The 22,402-nt window shown below is 45.4% G+C and overlaps 1 protein-coding gene across 1 annotated transcript in view; it reads left to right on the top strand.

The window, feature by feature from the left end:
* Positions 1–22,402, top strand: part of LRGUK (leucine rich repeats and guanylate kinase domain containing) — a 96,859-nt gene that overhangs the window by 17,316 nt on the left and 57,141 nt on the right. Inside the window, exons 5-7 of the mRNA XM_055129338.1 lie at positions 4,457–4,538; positions 13,159–13,283; positions 16,850–16,993. Coding sequence (XP_054985313.1) covers positions 4,457–4,538; positions 13,159–13,283; positions 16,850–16,993 — 351 coding nt within the window. The remainder of the gene's footprint in view (positions 1–4,456; positions 4,539–13,158; positions 13,284–16,849; positions 16,994–22,402) is intronic.

A 22,402-nucleotide genomic window follows, 5' to 3' on the forward strand; every position in this document is an offset into this window, starting at 1 on the left:
TTGAGTCATACAATGATCGAGCACCCATCCCTCCACCACGTGGAGACATTTTATATCTGTACACTCAGGGCAGCTGGGGATGTGGCGTGTGGTAGAACCCTTGTGTGTGTGAGACCCTGGGTTGGATTCCTGGCACCACACAGTCCCCTGAGCACTGCCGGGAGTCCCTCCTGGGCGTTAGAAGTGTGGCTCTGGAACAAAGTGTAACAGATTCCAGCTGCCTCAAACCTTGCTGCCTCCAGTGAGCCTCCCAGCACCGACACGGGCGGCAGGGGTTCCAGTCACTTCTTGAGTCACTTCTCTGCACTTGCACCTGCATTTCTGGGGGGCAAAGTCGAGCTGTAATGGTCGTTGCTGGGGCAGCCGACTGAGCCGGGGCCGACATTTATATCTTGCGAGGTGGGGTTCCAACCCCGTCCTTCTGGGGCGTGACACGGGGGACCCTAAACAACCTCCTGGCTGATGCGCTTGCTGCTGGCCCATAAGCCCTGGACGGCCAGACGCCACCGAGCAGTGGACCCCAAATGTTTCTGCCCCTTGGAATCACCTGGGAGTTGTACAAACTGCTGCCCCCTGGATCCCACTGCCCGAAATTCTCATTCCCATCAGGGGACTATGCGGTGCCAGGAATCAGACTCGGGGCCTCCCACGTGTAGGGCAAGTGCTCTGTTTCTGAGCCCTCCACCTGGGCTTGGGAATTATGTGGGGAGAAGGAAGATGCACCTGGTGATGCTCAGGCCTCCTCCCGGCTCTGTGTTTGAGAGTCACCCCTAAACGTAGTGCAGGGACTCTGGGGTCCTGGGGTGGTACTCCAGGGCTATTCCTGTTCCTTGCCTGCTCCCTTCAGCCTCACCCTGCAGAAAGTCATCTGTGGCACAGGCGGGAGCTGTGTTCCCTGATGTGTCTTCATTGCACCCCTCCCTAACCGGTTCCCAGGAGTCTGTGGGTGAAGATAAAGGCATCAGATGCTCCATCTCAGGATGGACTCCCAATCAGTTCCCAAGGGCCCTAGGGACCCCTCCTGGTGACTCTCAGCCAACCCTGCTGGTGTGCTGCTGCTCTGGGTCTATGGAGCTGGGGATCACCCAGGCCACCCCACCATCATCTGGGGGCTTCCAGGGCCATACTGAATGGTGCTTAGGGGATTGGGTAGTGCAGGGGATTGAACTGAGGTCAGCTGCATGCCAGGCAAGCGTCTAACCTCTGGACTAGCTCTCTGGCCACACACACACACACACACACACACACACACATTTTTTTTTGTTTTTATCGATTCCTCCGCCCCTCTCGGAGAGCCCGGCAAGCTACTGAGAGTATGGAGCCCGCGTGGCAGAGCCTGTCTAGCTACCTGTGTGTATTGGATATGCCAAAAACAGTAAGTAACAATAAGTCTCTCAATGAGAGACGTTACTGGTGCCCGCTCGAACAAATTGATGAGGAACGGAATGACAGTGATTTCTCTGTTTTAACCATTTTTTTTGTCTTTTGAATAGTTTACTTTATTTTTTTAAATTTTATTATTATTATTATTTTTTATTCTTTTATTGAATCACCATGTGGAAAGTTACAAAGCTTTCAGGTTTAAGTCTCAGTTATACAATGCTCAAACACCCATCCCTTCACCAGTGCACATATTCCACCACCAAGAATCACGTTATACCTCCCCCTTCCCCCCACCTCCCCAGCCTCCCACCCCGCATGTGTAACTGGCAAATTTCACTTTACTTTCACTTCACACACATTTTAAAGTTTAGGTTCATAGCAAAATTGAGCAGGTACAGAGATTTCCCTTGTACCCCCTCCCTCCCGCAAGCACACTACCTACCTATGACCAAGATCTCCTGCCGATGGGTACATTTGTCACAGGTGACAAGCTCCCATTGTTTTCACCCCAAGACCATCACTTACATTAGGGTCCACTGGGCTGGGAAAGTGCATATGACAGGCAGCCACCTTGATGGTGGACTTTCCCCGTCTTTAGGACTTCGGGAACGTTGAGGGAAGGTGCACTGAAAATTTAGGGAGGCTTTTGCAGCGTGCCAGACGGCTCTTGGGGAGAGCTTCAGCTCTGGGGGACTCTGAATAGGGAGCCTCTTGGTGTCCTAGGTATGGCCATATTCGGTCCCCTGCATAATGCTGTGAGGCGGTGGGGGCTGTCCCAGCAGGGATGGACGCGGGGGCACAGGAAGGTTGAGTCAGCACACAATAGGAATCCATAGCTCCGCAGTGGGTCAGACTAAGGTCTGGAATGCCCCGCCCCCTCAGCAAGCCCCGCCTCCTTTCGTTTCGTCTTGTATGAGTCTAGGGTCTCTGACCCAGAGAGTAGCGCCCGTCCCTGTAAGCACTCTTCTTGTAGTTCCTAGAATGCTTTTGCGCTTACTGGTCTTACAAAGGTTCTTTTAACAGATGGGAACTTCCTACAAGTTCTCAGTTCCAGTGGAACCCTCCGTAGGGAGGAGGCAGGTAGGACCAGCAGTACCTGAAACATCTCAGAAATGCAGATTCTTGGTGCACTCCAGCCCTAGGAAGTTAGACTGACTCATTGCAAGGCGACCCCTGGGGGATTTAACTGCACCTGAAGTGAAGAATAATTGAGATGCCCTGAAGGAGGAAGAGGAGGAGGACCTGGCAGTCTTGAGTTTGGTGAGGGGGACCATTCTCCCGGAAATGACATCGAAGCCTTTTAAATCGGTGGGTGGGCTGAGGGCGCTGTGCCGACACATGGCCCAGCATGACCTGTGAACACCGGGAGAGGGACTGTGACAGTGGCAGTTGTGAGGAAGCCCAGACCAGGAGGGATATTTCCAGCCCTTCCTTTCTATGGAGAAGAACATTCACACCCTGCCAGGCTAGCCGCAGCTCTCCCAGGTGCATTTGACATCACTGTTGGTACATGCATAAAGTTTTGTTTTGATTTTTGAAAAATAAATCCCACAAAACTTAATACTGTTCAGTTAGCACATTCCTATACATTTCTTTTCAGACAGTGGTTTGCAAACTTGCATCCTATTGACTCTGTTGTCCTGTTGTTTTGGGGGCATTGATCGTTCCTTTTTATTTTTATATGCAGTACTTCCGGGTTTTACTGTTTAAATGTAATATTTATCTATTGCTTGAGTTAAATATTCTCAGCAACTTTAGTTTTTTGGGGGGTGGGGGTGGGGGTGGCGCACATCCCGATTGTACTCAGTGCTGTCTCCTGGTTCTGAGCTCAGAGATCACTCTTGGTAGGACTTGGGGGACCCTATGGGGTTCTGGGGATGATCAAACCCAGGTCTGCCGCATACAAGGCAAATGCCATACTGGCCGTACTATTGCTCCAGCTGCTAAATATTTATAGTATCTCGTAGGGATGTGATCACTGTTTTAAAATTTACGAGAAGATAAATATAGTGCTTTATCGTAGAATTGCTTGATGGTTCTCCAGAAAGTAATTATGAAGGGCATAGCAAATTATCAATGCAGTGTTTCAAGTAGTCGGGTTGCTTTTCACTTAAAATTTGTGTATCATTTTCCTCTTCTGCATCCCCCCCATGTCTAGTTCTAGGGATAACACCCTGGGTCTAACCCGTTTATTGTAAGTGCTCTATTGCTGAACTACATCCCTGAACTTTATGTGTATAATAATAAAGCAAGTTGTTTAGTGTGGTATTTTGTTGTTAATCTTTTTTTTCCCTCAAAGAATAAGGATATTGCTAAACTTGTTTTCTGAAAATAGTCAATTTTAAGAAAGAGAAGTGGAAGAGGCATGGCCTGAGGGAGGAATAGCACCGCACTGCACTGTCGCACTGTCATCCTGTTGTTCATCGATTTGCTCGAGCAGGCACCAGTAACGTCTCCATTGTGAGACTTGTTGTTACTGTTTTTGGCATATTGAATATGCCACAGGTAGCTTGCCAGGCTCTGCCAGGCAGGCAGGATACTCTCGGTAGCTTGCCGATCTCTCTGAGAGGGACTGAGGAATTGAACCCGGGTTGGCCACGTGCAAGGCAAATGCCCTACCCGCTGTGCTATTTGCTCCAGTCTGATTATAACTGACCCTTGACAAGTAATGCCTTGCAACAAGGTTTTCCTAGCACACTGGTGAGGGTGCATAGACCATCGAAAAGGCAAAAGGAGAAACAATATAAGTCACGTAATACAGAAGGTGTGAGGAAAATCCTGAAGGAAGACTGGAAGAGTTTCAAACCACAGCTGAGGATGGAGAGATTAAGTGCTGAGATTGAAAAGCGAGTGCATGGGCCCAGGAAAGGAGGCTGCTTGGTGTCCCCCAAAATGCAGGGAAATGAGACTTCCAGTTAGCAAACAGCTCATTACAGTCAGTGTTTTAGCCATCATGTGTTTTCAGTAATGAATCCTAACCCCACATCCAGAAATGCAGGCTTGTGCAACTCACCGTTGTGGTCAAGACGAATGGAAAATGAAGCATGACACACTGTTCTCTTCTCCCTTCCAGAGGGTGGATTTTTCCTACAATCAAATTTCAGCCATGTCTGATCTGTCGGCATACCAGGCACTCACGAAACTAATTTTGGACAGTATCCTTTGAATAAGTTAAAGGGGAAAATTTGTCTAATGGGCCCATGAATAAGTATGTGCCAGATGACATGGAATGGTACCAGATGCTAATTTGCTCGAAACGTTGTGAGTCATTTAATTGATTAACAATTGATATTCACAAAATGAGGAAAGATGTTCTCTTTATCAGGGAGTAAGACAGTAAGTGAAGGCTTGCCAAGGGCGCCTGAAACTTGAAAGACCAAACAAGAGCATCATTTGTGTGATGAACATGGGATTATTTATTTATTTAGCCGTATCACTGTATCACTGTCATCCTGTTGCTCATTGACTTGCTCAAGCGGGCACCAGTAATGTCTCGATTGTGAGACTTATTGTTACTGTTTGAGGGCATATCGAATACACCATGGGTAGCTTGCCAGGCTCTGCCGTGTGGGTGAGATGCTCTTGGTAAGCTTGCTGGGCTCTCCGAGAGGGGCGGAGGAATTAAACCTTTGGTCGGCTGCGTGTAAGGCGAATGCCCTACCTGCTCTGCTATCACTCAAACCCATTTTTAGCTAGACAAGAAATTCTGTTTTAGCTGGCTCCTTTTCTCTGCATTCATTGAATCTTGTGTCTTGTTTTCTATAAATTCCATCCTGGAAAATTCAGACAGGGTCATTGGGAGAATTGATGATTATTTATAAGATCTCACACGATATTTTATTGAAGCAGCAGCCTGGTCAGATGTATTTCAAAGATGCTTTGATTGGCTATGGGCGAAGCTCAGGAATAGAGCAACAGGCTTTACCTGTGCGGGGCCCCAGTTGATTCCTGCCACAGAAACAAAACCCAAGTTTCCAAAAGGCAAAACAAGCAAATAAATAAATACACGATGGGGATCTTGGTTCAAAAGGCAAGTGTTGAGTCTGACTCTCAGGCAAACAGAACACCTCTTGCAAGTCAGCACACTCTGGAGTCCAGAACCTAAAGGATTAGTCAGAACACAGGAGCGTTAATTAGCTTGAGTCTCTTCTTGACCCCTGGGACCTGGTGCTATCAGGGCGCTGAGGGAGTGGCACTTTCTCCTTCTCAGCACTTATCATTTACCCACCTGAGGATTTTTTGGAGTGGTGTGAGAATGAATTGATTGCCCTGAGTGGCTCATTCCAGGGACGTGGGAGTCTATAGGAAGGTTGAGATGAGGGTGGCAGGGAGTGGAATGGAAAGTATATATATATATATTGAGGATATATTTGTGGGTGGTGGTGGTGGAGAATGTTTTCTTTCTATTTAATGCAAAGTTTAGAGTCAGGGGTGTGACTGAATGGTAGAGCACAAGCATGTTTTGTATGTGAAAGATCAGTGTTCGGTCAAGCTGAAAAAAAAAAACCCCAGCTAAACAAAAAAACATCCAAAAAATCCCCCATATTTTTATCATGGAACTCTTAATTCATCTGTTCATTAAAAAAAGCCCTTAATTTATTATGACTTTCTAAACATCAGATATTATAAAGTAAGGAGTTAGAGGTGACCAGTAGCTATAGAAACGTGATAGAGATTAAAAATACAGGACTTAAATCATAATAATTACCTCCTAGTAAACCAGTCAGAGGGAATTTATTCAACTGGATTGAAAAAAAAGGTCTACAGGGATAAATGTCAAAATAAATGTCCTAACTGAAGACGTATGCTAAGCATCTTTAAAATTGGGAATAAGGACTGACATCCACCACAGCCATAATGATCCATGGTTGTTTTGTAGGTCTTTGTCAGTACCCTAAAACAAGTGAAAGAAATTAGAAGTATAAAGATTTCTAAGGATAACCATAAAAGTCATTCTTTTCAAATGATATGATTGTCTAGAGAGAATTCTAAGAACTTGCAATAAACTGCCAGGAATAATAAGGTTTTTGAGAGTCAGACAAAGTAGTTGGCTATGACTTCAATACACGAAAATCAATTGTGCTTCTTGACCCCATAGCAAGTAATTAGAAAACACAGCTTTGAAAAGGGATACTATTTACAAGAATAATAAAAATGTATTTCACTTTTAAAGATAAATAAGACCTGTGGGGAAAACCACAATACAACTTTATTAAAGGATGTTAAATATATCCCAGGTTCCTGGATAAGAAGACAAGAGAACATGTTTAAAAGGAGTTTTACAGAAAGAGTCAGATAAGGGTAATAAGCATAAGAAGAATGATTAACTTGTATTCAGAAAACTACAACTTAGGACCACATGAGAAGTTCTGTCACATCCTTCCAGTTGTCAAACTTAAGTATAAAAATGCCCAGTGTTGGACACATGCAAGTCAAGACCGTCTCTTTATCCTGCTTATGAGTGCGGAATTAATTGAATTCTCTGCAAATTCGCCTTGGAAAATCTTGTCAGGTTGAATATTCGAAGTCACTATTACCTAGTATTTTCACTTCTACATAGGAAGTTTCACCTGCATGTACCTGGAGGACTGTGTTAGCACACTCATGGCACCATTGCCAAAATAAACCCCCAAACAAGAAGCGACAACAAAAACAATAGCCTGAGTGCTCATTGGCAAAAAAAAAAAAAGAAAGCAGAAATAAGCAATGTGTGCTCATCAATTGTACAGAGTGAAGGTGAATAAAATGCACCACCATGTAGCAGTAAGAATAACTTTTAATAAAAGTAAATGGAGCAGGACGATTGTGCAGAGGTAGATTTCTTATTGCTAATGACCTGTTTCTTGGGTTCGAGGTGCATTTAAGATTGTTCATTCTACACACGCACACACACACACATATACATTGTGTATATATGCTGGGGGTCAAACTCAGATCCTCCATACACAAGTAGTGAGCTGCACCACTGAACCACATCATCCTGGACCCCTAAGTCCATTAAAAAAAGAAATTTAAACCTGAAAATGTGTACTTAATTTATTTGTAAACATGTAATTGACCTGTGTCAATTAAAAAGACAAAAAAAAACCCTTTGACCTAAGAATGGGAGGTAAATGTCTTTGAAAACAGTGATTTGCCAAGTTCCACACTCAGCTTGTCAGAATCCCTGGCAGGGTGGCAGGGCGTTAGCAGGGGAGGGGTGGGGGGTGGGGGGGCACTTGTTTAAAACCCCGAGGGCTGATGCCCCCACACTCTGGGCTTTGGGAGGAGCAGGTCTGAGTTCCCAGGTGGTGCGGACACTGGGATCTGAGCTCCAGACTGAGATCACAGCTCTAAGCGCATCGGCACCTTCCCGCTGTGCAGATCGGGCCTTCTTAGCCTTGTACCCACAACTACGCCTCTTGCTTGGTAAAGTTGTAGCCATTTGGCTCTTCACTCTTTTTCCTTTTTTCTTTTAACCAACGCTCGCTCTCTGTCTTTGGTCAGCCTTCCCTAAGAGGGGCTATATGACTTTTCTCTATGCGGGGGGAAGGATACTTTTATAAAAAACTATAATTCTCAATATAGAAAACCCCAATGATTTCAAGTGAAAATAATAATCTGTGAGTTATGCTGGCAGTTATGACTGAGGTACATCCACCTCAGAGTGAGTTAAGCATAAAGTCTCAACTTGACCGTGTATCTTATTATTCCCCTTTGTCTTTTCCAATGTGGATGACTAATGATGGATAACCATCTGAAATCTCAAATCTTATACACCAAGTGTGTAAGTCAATTTATCGAATCTTAAGAAAGGACGTGGTTGATTCTTTACCCAGAAACACTGTTTGTTTGGGGTTTATTTTATGATTATAGAATCCTAGAATTAAAAACACAGCAATTCATAGAGTGAAAAATAAAACAGACCGGGGCGTCACAAGTCATCAAGTGCTGACCATTATTTCGTAGACTGGAAGAGCCCAAGCGACAGAGAATTTCAATAACTCGCCCCAGAGATTTTGGTTCATGGTTCAACCAAGATGTCTTCTGGAGACCGCTGCTTCGGTTGGCTTCCCAGGCCAATGCTGGTTACTGAGTAATTACCCCCTTTCTCACGCAGCTACTTATAGGGTCTGAACGTTTCATTTCTTAGATTCACTCCCCTAACCAGAGAACATTTTTCACTGCTAAGGTGATATAGATCTTGCAGGATTGCTTTTGATTATAGCCATCATTGCAGTTCTCTCCACTAAGAGACTGGTGATGGATTTCCTGCGTGTTTCTCGGTAACTGTTTTCTTTATACCCAAACCATATTTTATGATTGTAGACAAATGAATAAGAGCAAATACGGAACAAGTGAATAATTCATGTCAGGCACTGCGAGCTGCTGACAACATCACCGAAATGTGAAAATACCTTCTCCTGGCCAAGCCAGTGGCACGTTCCATGGGTTCCCAGGCTCTGTTTCCATGAGGATCTAAAATCCCACCGGAACAGACGGACTCCACAGAATCATAAAGCTTTGGAGCTGGAACGCAAGATGGTGATTTGGCGTTCTCTGCATTGCTTTCCCCCTGATATTGTCCTTTTAAATCAAAAAAAGATTCTTAAGAGGATTGACCCAGTCAGTGCCTTATGTAATATAGTTTAGTGACTTAATAGATTATATTTCTTCTTATGGGCAAGTCCCAATATCCTGCAAAAGAATAATGCGAGGAGGAAGGGCAAGTGGCATTTCCACAAAGGTGCTTAAAATAAGCAAAAGGCAGACTGAGAGCAAGAGGCAAATTCCCGCCATCCCCATCCCGTGAGGCAAGCTGCCGACTCAGATCTGCCAGGACAGCCCTGCACGTGTGGTCACCTACGGCTCTGAGCGTGGCTTGGGCCATACTCTCTTGTTCCACTCTCAGAACCAAAAGGCAGCCTTGGCTCGAGAACCTGTTGGATTTGCAGAAAAGGAAGACCCTGGAAACTAAAAAGGGGCACGAGGAGCGGGATACAGGAGACGGCTGTGGGGCTCTGTCCTTCCTGCCCCCAGCCCTGCTGCTGGTGTCTTGGATGTTGACAGTGAGGTGGCAGCAGAGGTGGGGGCTTGTGATCTCAGGGAACATTTCAGTCCCCCTTCCTTTTGGCTCTTGTGCTATTAATTTCCTGATAAATGACTAGAAAGGAAGTGGGATGGGCCCAGGGAACAGGCTTCATTGTCTTGGAAGATTACTGTCCACACACTTCCTTTTTTTTTTTCTCTTTCACTTCCCATGATATCTTCTTTGTTCTGTGATTGCTGTTTGCTGGAGTTTAGAACCTGCTTCCTCTGGGAGGACTTTTTTCAATAAGCTGCCCCCAAGATGGTGTCTGCTCAACTCTGTGCCCACAGAGCACCTTAATTTTGATTCGGATGGAGCTACCAGGATTCCGATGCTTCTGATACCGGATTCAGAGATTGTGGTGGCTCACCGTCTGTGGTTGCTCACAGGCTCATGATCACTTAAAAGTTGGCCTTGCCTGAGTTTTCTTGCCAAAGATGATTATTCCACGGGTGTCCATATTCCATGTAAAGCTGGGCCAGACAGAGTCGAATCTCCCGTTGGTTGGGTAGGAAGTAGTTCTGTTGCAGTCCCTATCTGTAAAGGTCTGGTCTTTGTTGAAACATGATTTTTCAAAAAAGCCCCGAGTCAGTGGAGGCAGGGAGGAGCCTTGTGTCTATGAGCCCAGTTGTTCATTTCTAAAGTTGGCAGGAAGTGGGAAGTGCACACTGTCAAAAAGCAGAACTATGCTTCCAGCAGTGAAGAAAATCCTTGAGAATTTCTGCTAAGTTTGGCAATAGTTTCTCATAGTGCTTCCTTCCAGTTCCCTAACTTAGAGGTACACCACAAAGAAGTTTGAGGAAGAAATGGTTAATCTCTCTCTCTCTCTCTCTCTCTCTCTCTCTCTCTCTCTCTCTCTTTCTCTCTCTCTCTCTCTCTTTTCCCTGCTTTTTGGGTCACACCAGGCAATGCACAGGGGTTGGTTATTCCTGGATAATGCACTCAGGAACTAATCCTGACGGTGCTCGGGGGACCATATGGGATGCTGGGAATCGAACCCGGGTCGGCCACGTGCAAAGCAAGCGCCCTACCCACTGTGGTATCGCTCCAGCCCTGAAATGGCTCATCTTGAGTGGGTACCACATACTGAAATTGCTGTGACATCTTTACAGTTATAGTAGATAATGCAAAATTGCCTCCAAATTCACATTATCAAAATGCACCCCTCTCACCTAAGAGTGTGAAAGTATCTGTTGTTACTTTTTCTATTAATTTAGTATATGTACTGCTGAAGTGAACACAACTTTTTCTATTATTTATTGTCATTCTTTGTCTTCTAGAAAGAAATGGGGATGGGGTAGGGTGGGGAAAGTTCACGCCCAGCTGTGCTTAGGGCACCATGTGATGCTGAGAATGAATCCAGAGCCCCTTCATGCGTGCTTTTAGCCGTCTCCCCAGCCTTAGAAAGCAATTATTTGTCTCCTGCGTATGTTATAAATATATTCTCCATATCTGCCTCTGCAGTTGAATAAGGAGTCATAAAAAAGCAAAAAGAAAACAAGATTTTTCTGTCAAAAAGAAATATATAAGACGTTAGGTTTAATGTGAATGCTGGAAAAAAGCAAATAGAAAAAAAAACCTTGCCATTTTAAGTTCCTGAAAAATGGGAAGGATTTATAAAGGAGAAGGAAAACAGTATGGAAAAAAGATCCTCTGTCAAGTAAGAAGGCTTTTTGCAACATTCTAGAACTGTTGAGAAGATTAACATGACAGAGTTAGAGAATTCTCATTGGGTTATAATGGGGATAAAATTGGATAAAAAAGATTTTGCTTATAGTGAAGAACCTTAAATGCCAGGGTGAGGAATTTGGGTTTCATCTTATAAGACTTTTTTTTTTTAACAGGGCATGATATCCAATTAATATTTGGCCGGAATTGAGTATTGCGTGTAAGGTGACTTGAGGGCAGAGAGAAAGAGATGTTGGAAGTGTCTTTTGGTGCTCAGGCTGAATTAAGTGGGCAGATGAGTGAATAAAAGAGAAAGGGAATAATTAAAGAGATGTTTTAAAGCCCCAAATGCCAGGTGTCAGTGACTGATTGAAAGCCCTGAAGATTAGAAGTGGCTGAGGAAATGACAGGGTCTCAGGCTACCTGAGGGAAGGTTGAGCTGTGAGGGACAGTGACAGATTCTGGAAGTTTGCTGAAGGGATTGAGAAGGAGAGACGTGAATAACACCGATGACTTGGAGCTCATAGCTTTAGACGGCTGCAATGAAGGCCCAGAGATGGTAAGGAAAGATACATTTTTAAACGACTCGGAGACTTTATCAGTGGTTGAGGGGATGGGCACTGCTGAGTAAGAAAGTTATTGGGGATACTGCGACACTTACCAGGGTTTTGTCCTTTAAATTCTTTTCATTTATTACAGTTAAGCTATTCCTGGCTCTGTGCTCCGGCGTGTCCCCTGGCTGTGCTTGGGGAATCGTATGTGATGCTGGGGATCGAACTCATGCCACATGAGTCAGCCACATGCAAGACTCTGTATCGGGGGATATTTGGGTTTTTGTTTTGTTTCGCTTTGCTTTGCTTTGCTTTGTTTTACCACCCAGTTGCTGGTCGTGATATCTCTAAGCTGATAACCAATTTGGGGGATGGTGAAGCCTGCTGCCCATGGCCATTCAGGGGTGACCCCACATTCAGAAGTCCTATCTGGAAGAAAGCTCAGAGGTTCCTTGAGAACCCAAGGGTAGATAGACTTGCTGACACAGAGGATGCCCTGAGCCCCCAGATGTTTCCTTCATCACCAGTAAGTGAATCACGTATTCATGCACACGAAGGCTTTGCCCTTAACAAATTCAGCATATATATACATACACACAAATGTATATATATGCCATTTATGGCATATAAAAATATATATAGTAGAAGACTAATATAAGCCAGGGAAAAAAGGCTAGGAGGACTGGTCAGTGGTTGGAATCTACCACAGATGTATGTGGGGCAGAGGGTAGGTAAGATCGAGAAGGGACAAGTATGACAGTTATAGTTGGAAATGATCACGCTGGACAAGAACTGAGTGTTAGAAGTAGGTAAAGGGATGTACGTGATAATCTTACAGCATCTGTATTGCAAACCACAATGCCTAAAAGAAAGGGGGGGAGAGATGGAGGAGGGGAGAGAGGGGATGAGAGAGAGGGTGGGAGGGAGGCAGGGAGACAGGGAAGGACAGTGCCTGCCATAGAGAGAGGGTGGGGGATGATGGGAGGGAAACTGGGGACACTGGTGCTGGGAAATGCACGCTGGGGGAGGGACGGGTGTTGGAGCACTGTATGACTGAGAACTAACCATGGACAGCTTTGTAAGGGGCTATCTCACAGCGCCTTAATTTTAAAAAACATCAGTTTAGGTCCAGAGAGGTAGTATAGCAGATAAGGCCAGGTGGCCCCGCTCTCAGCCAACCTGGTCCAATCCTGGGCACCCCCAAAGGACCCTGAGCACTGCCAGGAGTGACCTCAGTGCTGAGCTAGGAGCACGTCACTGAGCACTTCTGGGAGGAGTCCACACAACAAACAACAACAGAATTCATTTCAGGTGAATGTGAAAAGAAGAGTGAAAAATTGCACCCGGGGCCAGTGCTCAGCCTCTCCTCAGCCTGGCGTGCTGCTCGCTCGGTGCCAGGGTCGCCTTTCCCCAGTGCTGCTTTAGACCCGACTCTTCTTTTCTTCAGTCTCTGACGACCTTTTCCTTAAACCTAGTCGTGGCATCTAGGCAACGAAATAGAAGAAATCACGGGCTTGGAGCAGTGCGTTAGTCTGACTCACCTCAGCTTGGCCAGGAACAGGATCACCACCATCAGCGGCCTGTACACGCTGCCAATCCGAGTGCTCTGTCTGGTAAGCCGCACAATCGCGTTGTCATTACTGGGCGGGCTTGCTCATAGTGGCCCAGTGAGTGCGTGAATTATCCTTATTTAGGGAACATCAGTGTTCATAAAGAACAAATCCCATTACAAAATGGTATCATTTTCATTATCTTCGGTTTTGTTTGCGCTTTTAAATGTCTGGGATGTGTGTGTGTGTGTGTGTGTGTGTGTGTGTATGTGTGTTGGGGAGGTCATGTACATGTTCGTGCATGCAGATCAATATTTTGTGTTACAGTAGAATGATTTTGTAAAATGGTACTCGAATTCATTTCATAAAAGATTGACTTTTTGTGCCAAGAAGGTCTACTTTTAACAACTCTTCAAATATATTTTCTAATGTCTTATTGATGAAATAGAAGCGAAGCGTATATAAACATCATATTTATTGAGGTTAACACTCTGTTGCTCTCGAGTGGACCCCAAGATGTTCTCTGGTCCCGACATGTTGGCATTCCTTTTATGTTCATGTATGCTAGCCTCATTCTAAAAACCAGGTTTAAGGCCAATAATAAATAATTTCAATCAGAAACTTTTAAAAGATATCTTCCTATAAAACATTCATTTTAAGCATAATAATATGCTGTATGACTTTGCCTCAAAGGAAGTATAGCTTTTCCCCAAAAGAAACAGCAGGATCATAAAATTCCCAGAAACAGAATTTGTTTTCCTTCTAAAATTTTAATTTTGTTAAAGCACCATAAATTACAAAGTTACTCATGGTTGGGTTTTTAATATACAATGTTCCATCACCAATCCCGCTACAAGGGTCAGCTTCCTTCCACCAGTGTTCCCAGATTTCCTTTCCTGCCCTGCCCCCACCCCACCCCAGCCTGTCATCTTGACAGAAACCTTTTAAATCTGATTATTAAAATAAGGCTGGGGGCGGGAGGCTGGAGCAATAACACAGCGGGTAGGGCATTTACCTTGCATGCGGCTGACCTGGGTTCGATTCCCAGCATCCCATATGGTCCCCTGAGCACTGCCGGGGATAATTCCTAAGTGCAAACCTGGAGTAACCTCTGTGCATCGCTGGGTGTGACCCAAAAGGCAAAAAATAAATAAATCACTGTTACTGTATCACTGTCGTCCCGTTGTTCATCGATTTGCTCAAGTGGGCACCAGTAACGTCTCCATTGTGAGACCTGTTGTATTCAATATGCCAAAAATAAATAAATAAAATAAAATAAGGTTGGAACTCAAGAATAATATACAGCACCTTCAAAAAAAGTTTGTTCTGATAACCAAGTAATTGTGTTGAAAGCCTTGTCTCAAGTACCTTTCAGAGAAAAAGTGTGATGCCTCCTTTTTCTATAAATAGATTAGGTGGATTATTCCCGATCCTTGTCCCCATCACCTAAAATGAACTGGAAAATATGAATTATTTTAGGTCCCTAACACCTAAAATGAACTGGAAAATACAAATATTTCTTAATATTTGGGGGATTCTCCCCCATATGTTAGTAAAGACACATAGTGAAGTTGTAGCATGGCTGGAGTGATAGTTCTGCAGATTGGGTGCTTGCCTTGGACGTGGTCACCTGGGGTTCAATCCCTGGCACCACGCAAGGTCTCTGAGCCACACCAGGTGTGAACCCTGAGCACAAAGCCAGGAGGAAGCGCTGAGCAATGCTGGTTGTCACCCAAAAACCAAAACCAAACCAAAACCAAAACCAAACCAAAACTTATAATAATGCACATCTAATTTAAGAATTGTTTGTGTCAAAATAAAAGAAAAAAGGAGGGGGTGTGTGGGTGGAGAGATAGTGCAGAGGGCAGGATGCTTGCGGGGCATGTGGCTGGCCCAGATTCCATCCTTATGACCCCACCTCATCGTTTGAGCATCTCCAGGAGTGACCCATGAGTGCAGAACCAGGAGCAAACCCTGAACACCTGTGCGTGTCACACCCCTCAGATAATAATGTGTTTTAATGCTTTCAAACTTGAGGAATTAGAAAACCAGTAGAACATAATTAATTTTACTATTTAGGTGAAAATGTTAAAATAGACTCTAAAAACCAGTCGGCAGTTCCTCAATATCAACGTTTATGTAACTACAAAGGGAAATGTGGTTTCCTTGTGGGTTGACTAGCCACGTCCCACTTCCCAGTATGAACAATGAAGAGCAAACCTCAGCTTTCACTTTGTTTTGGTAAGAGCTGCTTGCTTTCCCCTCCCAAATGGGTAGGGTAAGAATATGTCTCATTTCACTTAAGAATATCGCTGCTCTCCAAAGGCCTCTTTCCGGCAGCTAATGAGGATGAAATAAGCAAGAAGTATCCAAGCAGAAACCGGATGCCTACTCTTAGGGGAGATGGATCGATTTCAGCATTGGATAGAGGGTTTGATGAGACAGACGGCTTTCCACTCAGACATTCTGATGCCGAGTCCTGCTTTCTATCATGACCATAGGCTAATTAAATTTTTCTATACTCACTCGACTATTCTTCATCCACTGATTTGAAAGCCATCAGAGACACAGTAAAGAATCATTCAGGTTATCTTCTATATCTACGGCACTTCAAAGGTCTTGGGGAAGAAGTGTATTATATTATAAATTTGATATATGGGCATATTTTAAATGGGATACTGAGGTCTTATTTCAATAACTTAAATTAATGTGGATTTCATGTTTAGTTTTCTCTATTCTTTTTCTATTGCACTATTTTTTTTGAACTCTGAGCAGTAAGAAATTTGCCTTAATGCAGGAAAATGGGGTTATGGGTAATTTTTCCTTCTTATTATGGAAATTTTCAACCATCTATAAAAATAAAGGGAACAGTTTAATGACCCTCCATGTACAATCATCTAATATTATAGATTGCCGGTATTCTACTGATAAATTTTTTAAAGTTACAGAATTATACCCATGAATACAAATCTTCATTGTTGAAGTAAAATCTTATTTAAAAAAAAATAGGATGAAATGAGCTCTTGCTACTAAATGTGCCAGGAGACATGTTTAGGGGAAATATTGTATGCAGAAGAGAATACGATACAGTACTATAATGTTTTATCTCTAAATGCTTATTAAATATTTTAAAGCTTTAGAGATAGCAATAACATGGCATTAACTGAAACCTCAGAATTACTCTATGTGATTCTTCAGTTCAAACTAAAGTTTAGTTTTACTGTGATCAATTCTTATGCCCCAAGGCTAAGGAACCTAAGGAGTTACGAGCATATAGGAAATGTGCACAAAGATTCAAATTATTGTTATTTCAGTAACTTGGAGTACATGGATTTTGGAGAAGAGGATATATGTATGTATGTATGTATGTATGTTTTGGGTTACAGCTGGTCATACGCAGGGCCAACACCCAACTCTGCTCTGGGATTGCTTCTAGCAGTTAAAGATGACAATGCATTGTCAGGCGTTGAACCTGGGTCTTCTGCATGCAATGGATGCTTTGCATGTACCTGGCCTCTTGAGCTATCTCTTTGGTCCCACCATGAAGCATATGTTTCATTGTGCATTGGTGCTATAGTGGTGAGCTTAGCTGTCTTCCAACAGAAATATATTCTTTTTGTCCATTTTAGAGCTATAACCAGATCGAAAAGATCACGGGTTTGGATGAACTAAGAGCCCTGAATGTCTTGGACTTGTCCCATAATCAGATCAGTAGTCTCCAAGGCTTAGAGAATCACGAATTCCTGGAAATTATCAACCTGGAAGATAATAAGGTAATGCCCGATTTCATGTCTTGGTTTGAGTCTTCATAAGAGGAAATATTGGGACCCATTACTGGTTTCCCAAGGGCTGTTACATTGAATTGTTATTCTAGAAATCTTCCTGGGACAGTAGTTATAGAAGAACTGTTTTTTTTTTCTTTTTGGTAAAATCAAATACATACAATTCTTTTTTAATTTTTTAAGTTTTACTTTTTTATTTTATTGAATCACCATGAGATACAGTTACAAGCTCTCATGTTTGAATTATAATCATACACTGGTCAAACACCCATCGCTCCACCAGTGCACATTCCCCACCACCAATGTCCCCAGTATACCCCCCTTTCCCACCCACCCTCTGCCTCCGTGGCACACAATTTCCACCATACTCTCTTTCTGCTTTTGGGAATTATGGTTTGCAATACAGATACTGAGAGGTTATCAACACATACAATTTTGTGTTTTGAAAGATTTGTTTTTTTTTTGTCATCAATAATCTAAATGAAATTGTAACAAATTTCATTTAAAGTTGTATACTTTTCCTCCCATTAAAAAAATTGAATCATTATGAGATACAGTTACAAAGCTTTCATGTTTGAGTTTTGGTCATACAATGATCAAACACCCATCCCTTTACTAGTGCCCACCACCATTTACCATTTTCCACCACCAAAGTCCCCAGTATCCCCGCAAATCTCAACCCTCCTCCTGCCTCTATGACAGACAATTCCCCCATACTCTCTACTTTGATTACATTTAATATTTTGACACCAGTCCCACCATTATTATTATTTGGAATTTTCCTACAACTACTCAAACCTTCTGAAAAGGCAATGCTAGACAATTTATTTTGTATTGCTTGTTATGAATAGCATATGATGTCATGCGGCCATGAGAGCATCCACATGCTCCTGAAATTCTAAAATTTTAATAATTAGGGTCTGGAGAGATCTCTGCAGCGTGCTGCTTGGTTCTGAGATTCTTTTGTGTGTCTCTGGATCACGGTCATTAAGGAACTTAAGTCGTCATTAACTTTTTAAAGTTAAGGTACTGTTATCTGTAAAGTTGTTCAAAATAGAGTTTCAGGCATCCGCTAGTCCAACAGCAACCCCGCCATCAGGGTGACCTTTCTCCAGGAACATTGGAAGCCTCACTTCTCCCAAACCCCCACCAGCCTGCCCCAGGACAGGCACATTTTTTTTTTTTTAGTATTCTTTTTTTTTTTTTAATTTTATTTATTTTTAATTAGAGAATCACCGTGAGGGTACAGTTACAGATTTATACACTTTTGTGCTTATACTTCCCTCATACAAAGTTCGGGAACCCATCCCTTCACCAGTGCCCATTCTCCACCACCCGTAAACCCAGCGTCCCTCCCACCCTCCCCAATCCCATCTCCCCCCCCACCCCACCCTGCCACTGTGGCAAGGCATTCCCTTCTGTTCTCTCTCTCTAATTAGCTGTTGAAAGATTTGTTTTAAAGCTTTAAGCTGTAAAGATCTTATGACAAATCGCCGTGAAATATGAAATAGAGAAGTCAGGTCCGAGGTGCAGTTCTCAGCACAAATCACGTCTCGTTGAGTTCTCCTCCCAACATGCTTCCTTCCCTTTGCTTTTTTTCATTTTGGGGGGAGATTAGGAGTCACACCTGGTGATGCACAGGGGTTGCTCCTGGCTTTGCACTCAGGAGTTACGGTGCTCAGGGGACTAGATGGGATGCTGGGAATCGAACCTGGGTCGGCTGCGTGCAAGTCAAACGCCCTACCCACTGTGCTATCGCTCCAGCCGCCTTCCCTTTGCTTTTGACGTCGCTGTGGTGTGTCGGGTTTGCACACATGGTTGTGATGCCTGTGCACCTTTAGTAAGGCGCTCTCTGGGCTTGCATGCCTGTGTGAGCTACTGAGGTGTGCTGCTTGCTGGGGCTCCCACGGGCTTGGTTGCAGGAAGTGGGGGTTCTAAGAGCAGCGCAGACCAGCAGCGCCCTAGGGAAGGCTCTGGCCTCCCCTTCTGAATGTGGAAACTGTTGCAGCTGGAAATCCCTTCTCCTCCTCTGCTACAGTGACGACTGTAGCCCTGCATTCCGTGAGCGGGAGCTCTAGAGAAAGCACCCCTGGCTGATTGTTCCGGGACAGATGCCCTACCAAGGGGCTAGTCAAACTCTCATCTTTACCCCATGATGCTGTTGCTGTTTTACAGATGAAGGGACTGGCTCCTAGAAAGGTTAAGTATGGAAAGTTCCATATCTAACAAATGACAAAGCCAGGATTCCAGGAGAGAGTGGGTTGCCCCCGAGTCAGTCTTCCTGACCCCGCAGGCTGATACAGTGGGTGAAATACTAATAGTCTTCCTTCCCTACACTTTTGCTCTCATGATTTAAAACAATGGCCCTCGGGGCTGGAGCGATAGCACAGCGGGTAGGGCGTTCGCCTTGCACGCGGCCGACCCGGGTTCGATTCCCAGCATCCCATATGGTCCCCTGAGCATTGCCAGGAGTAATTCCTGAGTGCAAAGTCAGGAGTAACCCCTGAGCATCGCTGGGTGTGACCCAAAAAGCAAAAAAATAAAATAAAATAAATAAAATAAATAAAACAATGGCCCTCAGTTGAGAAACATTGTTTTATTTATTTTATTTATTGCCTAATTATTCTTAGGCAAGTTGAAAAAGGTAAAAAAAAACAACAACAAAAACCCACACAAATCTGGGAGTACCATTAAATGAATCGCTTCAGCTGTTGAGGAGATGCCATTAAGAACAACAACAACAAAAAAAACAAAAAAACAGTGGCCACGTGTCCCAGAGGCGGAACCTTTGGCAACAGTTGGGCCCATAACAGTAACATCTCCCCACTGCGCAGTCGGGGAGCAACCAGCAGTCCTCTGGAATATTCTTTGAGGCGGCCACAGATTTCCCCAGAGACTTCTCCAGCCCTCCTGAGGAGCTGGTGTACCAGGGCTGGAAAATTCCTTATTCAAAGAAGCAGCACAGACTGGCTGCTGCCCTCATCCGGTTGCTCTGCTCTCGGGGGTCTGGTTTCCTGCGGGGGTCCCTGTCGTCAGCTCTCCTCACTCAGGGCAGGAAGTAGAGCCAGGCTTCCTCCTGGCCACACCTGGACTGGTTTTCTATGATCCTTTGGCAGATGTTCGCCCTCAGCTGGGGATCCCCGGGGCTTTTGCAGTTCCCCTCCCTGTCGCAGATGCTGTCATTTCCACCCTCACGTGTTGCCCCTGTCACCCCCTGCCCGCCGCCGGCCTCTATCCTAGAAGCCAGGGGATGGTCTGTGAGGTACTTTGAGAAGGCCTCTGTCATGGGATTGGCCTCTGTCGCTCTTCATGCCTTACTGTTGAGTATTAACGAGAGAACAGCCAGAAAGCAGTAGCTCAGACCCCAGGAAACAACGGCCTGGCCTTCCGGGGCTCCCCCTGCTACGGGCGCTGGCCTTCCCTTCCAAGCCTGTTCCAGGCGAACACAGGGGTGCTCTGCAGAGGCCCCCCCACACTGTTGCGAGACAGATGCCCTCTGGGTCTCCGGTGGGGCGTCAGCGCCTCCTCGTTGGCGCCTGACTCTCACTCCACTCACGCCTGTGAGTAAAAGGAGGCATCTGAGGGAACCGCACACGGTCTGGCTTCTAAGTGAACTTAATTTCTCTCTGGAGTTGTTTGTGAAGCCTGGCAGGAGAGAGGGTGAACGAGACAAGTCCTCAGGGCGCCAGCGCCCCCAAGGGCTGGCAGCCTGAGGGACAGAGGCCCTGTGTCTCGGGGTGGGGATGGGTGAGATGATTAGATCTCCTGAAATCTGCCCCTGGCCTGCCTGGTTGAAGTCCTCCTGGCGGGCGCTGTGGGCCCAGAGGGTCTCTCAACCTTGTTGCTGGCTTGGGTGGGGTAGGATGGGGGGGGGGGTGTCGATGATCTGAGAGAGCGGTGGCTGGCGAGGCAGCTGCCCCTCGGGAAAGCCGTCTGGGCTGTCTGCCGAGAGGCCTGAGCCATGCTGAGACGGGGCGCTCAGGGCCTGAGGCTGCCTCTTGGCGGTGTTGTGCCCGAGCGTCAGATCCCCAGTCACGGAGAGGCCCAGTTCCACACCCGATACTGCAGAAGCCAAGGAACTTGATCACTAGCCCAAGCCACTGCTAGCTCAAGCGAGGGTCCAAGTCTCATCCAACGCAGTGGAGTCTTGACAAGGACCCTGACTCCGAGTCACAAGCGGTTTATAGAGGGTTCAGAGTTCAGAGAAGCTTATATCCTGGTCTATTTTTAGCATCGGCCCTATTGCAACAGTGGTCAACAATTAGACAACGGTTAGTAACAGTTTCTAAGGAGGGTGCAGTGACCCCTCATGACCGGCCAGACCCAACTGCCCAGTTCCTTATCTCCGCAAATTATTCAGCTGGGGCTGGAGCGATAGCACAGCGGTTGGGCTTTCGCCTTTCACGCAGCTGACCCGTGTTTGACTCCTCCGTCCCTCTCGAAGAGCCGACAAGCTACCCGTGCGTATTGGAGATGCCAAAAACAGTAACAATAAGTCTCTCAATGAGAGACGTTACTGGTGCCCGCTCGAACAAATCAGTGAGCAACGGGATGACAGTGACAGTGACTCAAATGGGAGTTGACCAGAAACTGCAAGTCCTGCTCCGGGGAAACAGAAACTGAGGCCTCGTTGAGACTTAATGTCAGCAGTGACTTGTCATGGCATCTGTTGTACCCTCACAGCAACTTCCAGACCAAGGCGAACAGCCCTTTCCTGGGTACTTGAGTTCCCTCTCTTAGTGCCTGTCACCTGCCGAGGGCGTGGGCAGGTAGGAGCCCTGCAGAGTGTAGGCCCCGGGCCACACAGAGGCCACTAACGGCCAGCAGTTCTCTGGGGCACCTGGAAGGGAGGGGGGAAAAATCAGCAACTTTGCCAGTGGGGCAGGAAGGCTAAATTGTGGGCAGAATCTTCCGAGTCTCTCACCAGCCTCCGTTCTCTCAGAGCCAGCCTCGAGCGCTCCCTAACACCCAGGGTCTCTGCTTGAAGCTCACCACGGCCCCCACCAGCATCAGAGCACTTCACACCCTCCTTTTTTTTTAAATTTAAATTTATTAATTTTTTTAATTAGTGAGTCACAGTGAGGGTACAGTTACAGAGTCACACATTTTCGTGCTTGTTTTTCCCTCATGCAGTGTTTGAGAGCCCATCCCTCCACCAGTGTCCATTCTCCACCACCCATGAACCCAGTATCCCTCCCATCCCCCCAATCCTGTCCCCCCCCACCCCACCCCGCCTCTGTGGCGGGGCATTCCAATTTGATATCTCTCTTTCCTGTTGGGTGTTGTGGTTTGCAATAGGGGTATTGAGTGGTCATCCTGTTCAGTCTCTAGTCTACTTTCAGCACGCATCTCCCTTCCCGCTCAGGATCTCCAATCACATATTACTTGGTGTTCCCCTCT

This window comes from Sorex araneus, chromosome 1, assembly GCF_027595985.1.
Source record: "Sorex araneus isolate mSorAra2 chromosome 1, mSorAra2.pri, whole genome shotgun sequence".
Taxonomy (NCBI): Eukaryota; Metazoa; Chordata; class Mammalia; order Eulipotyphla; family Soricidae; genus Sorex; species Sorex araneus.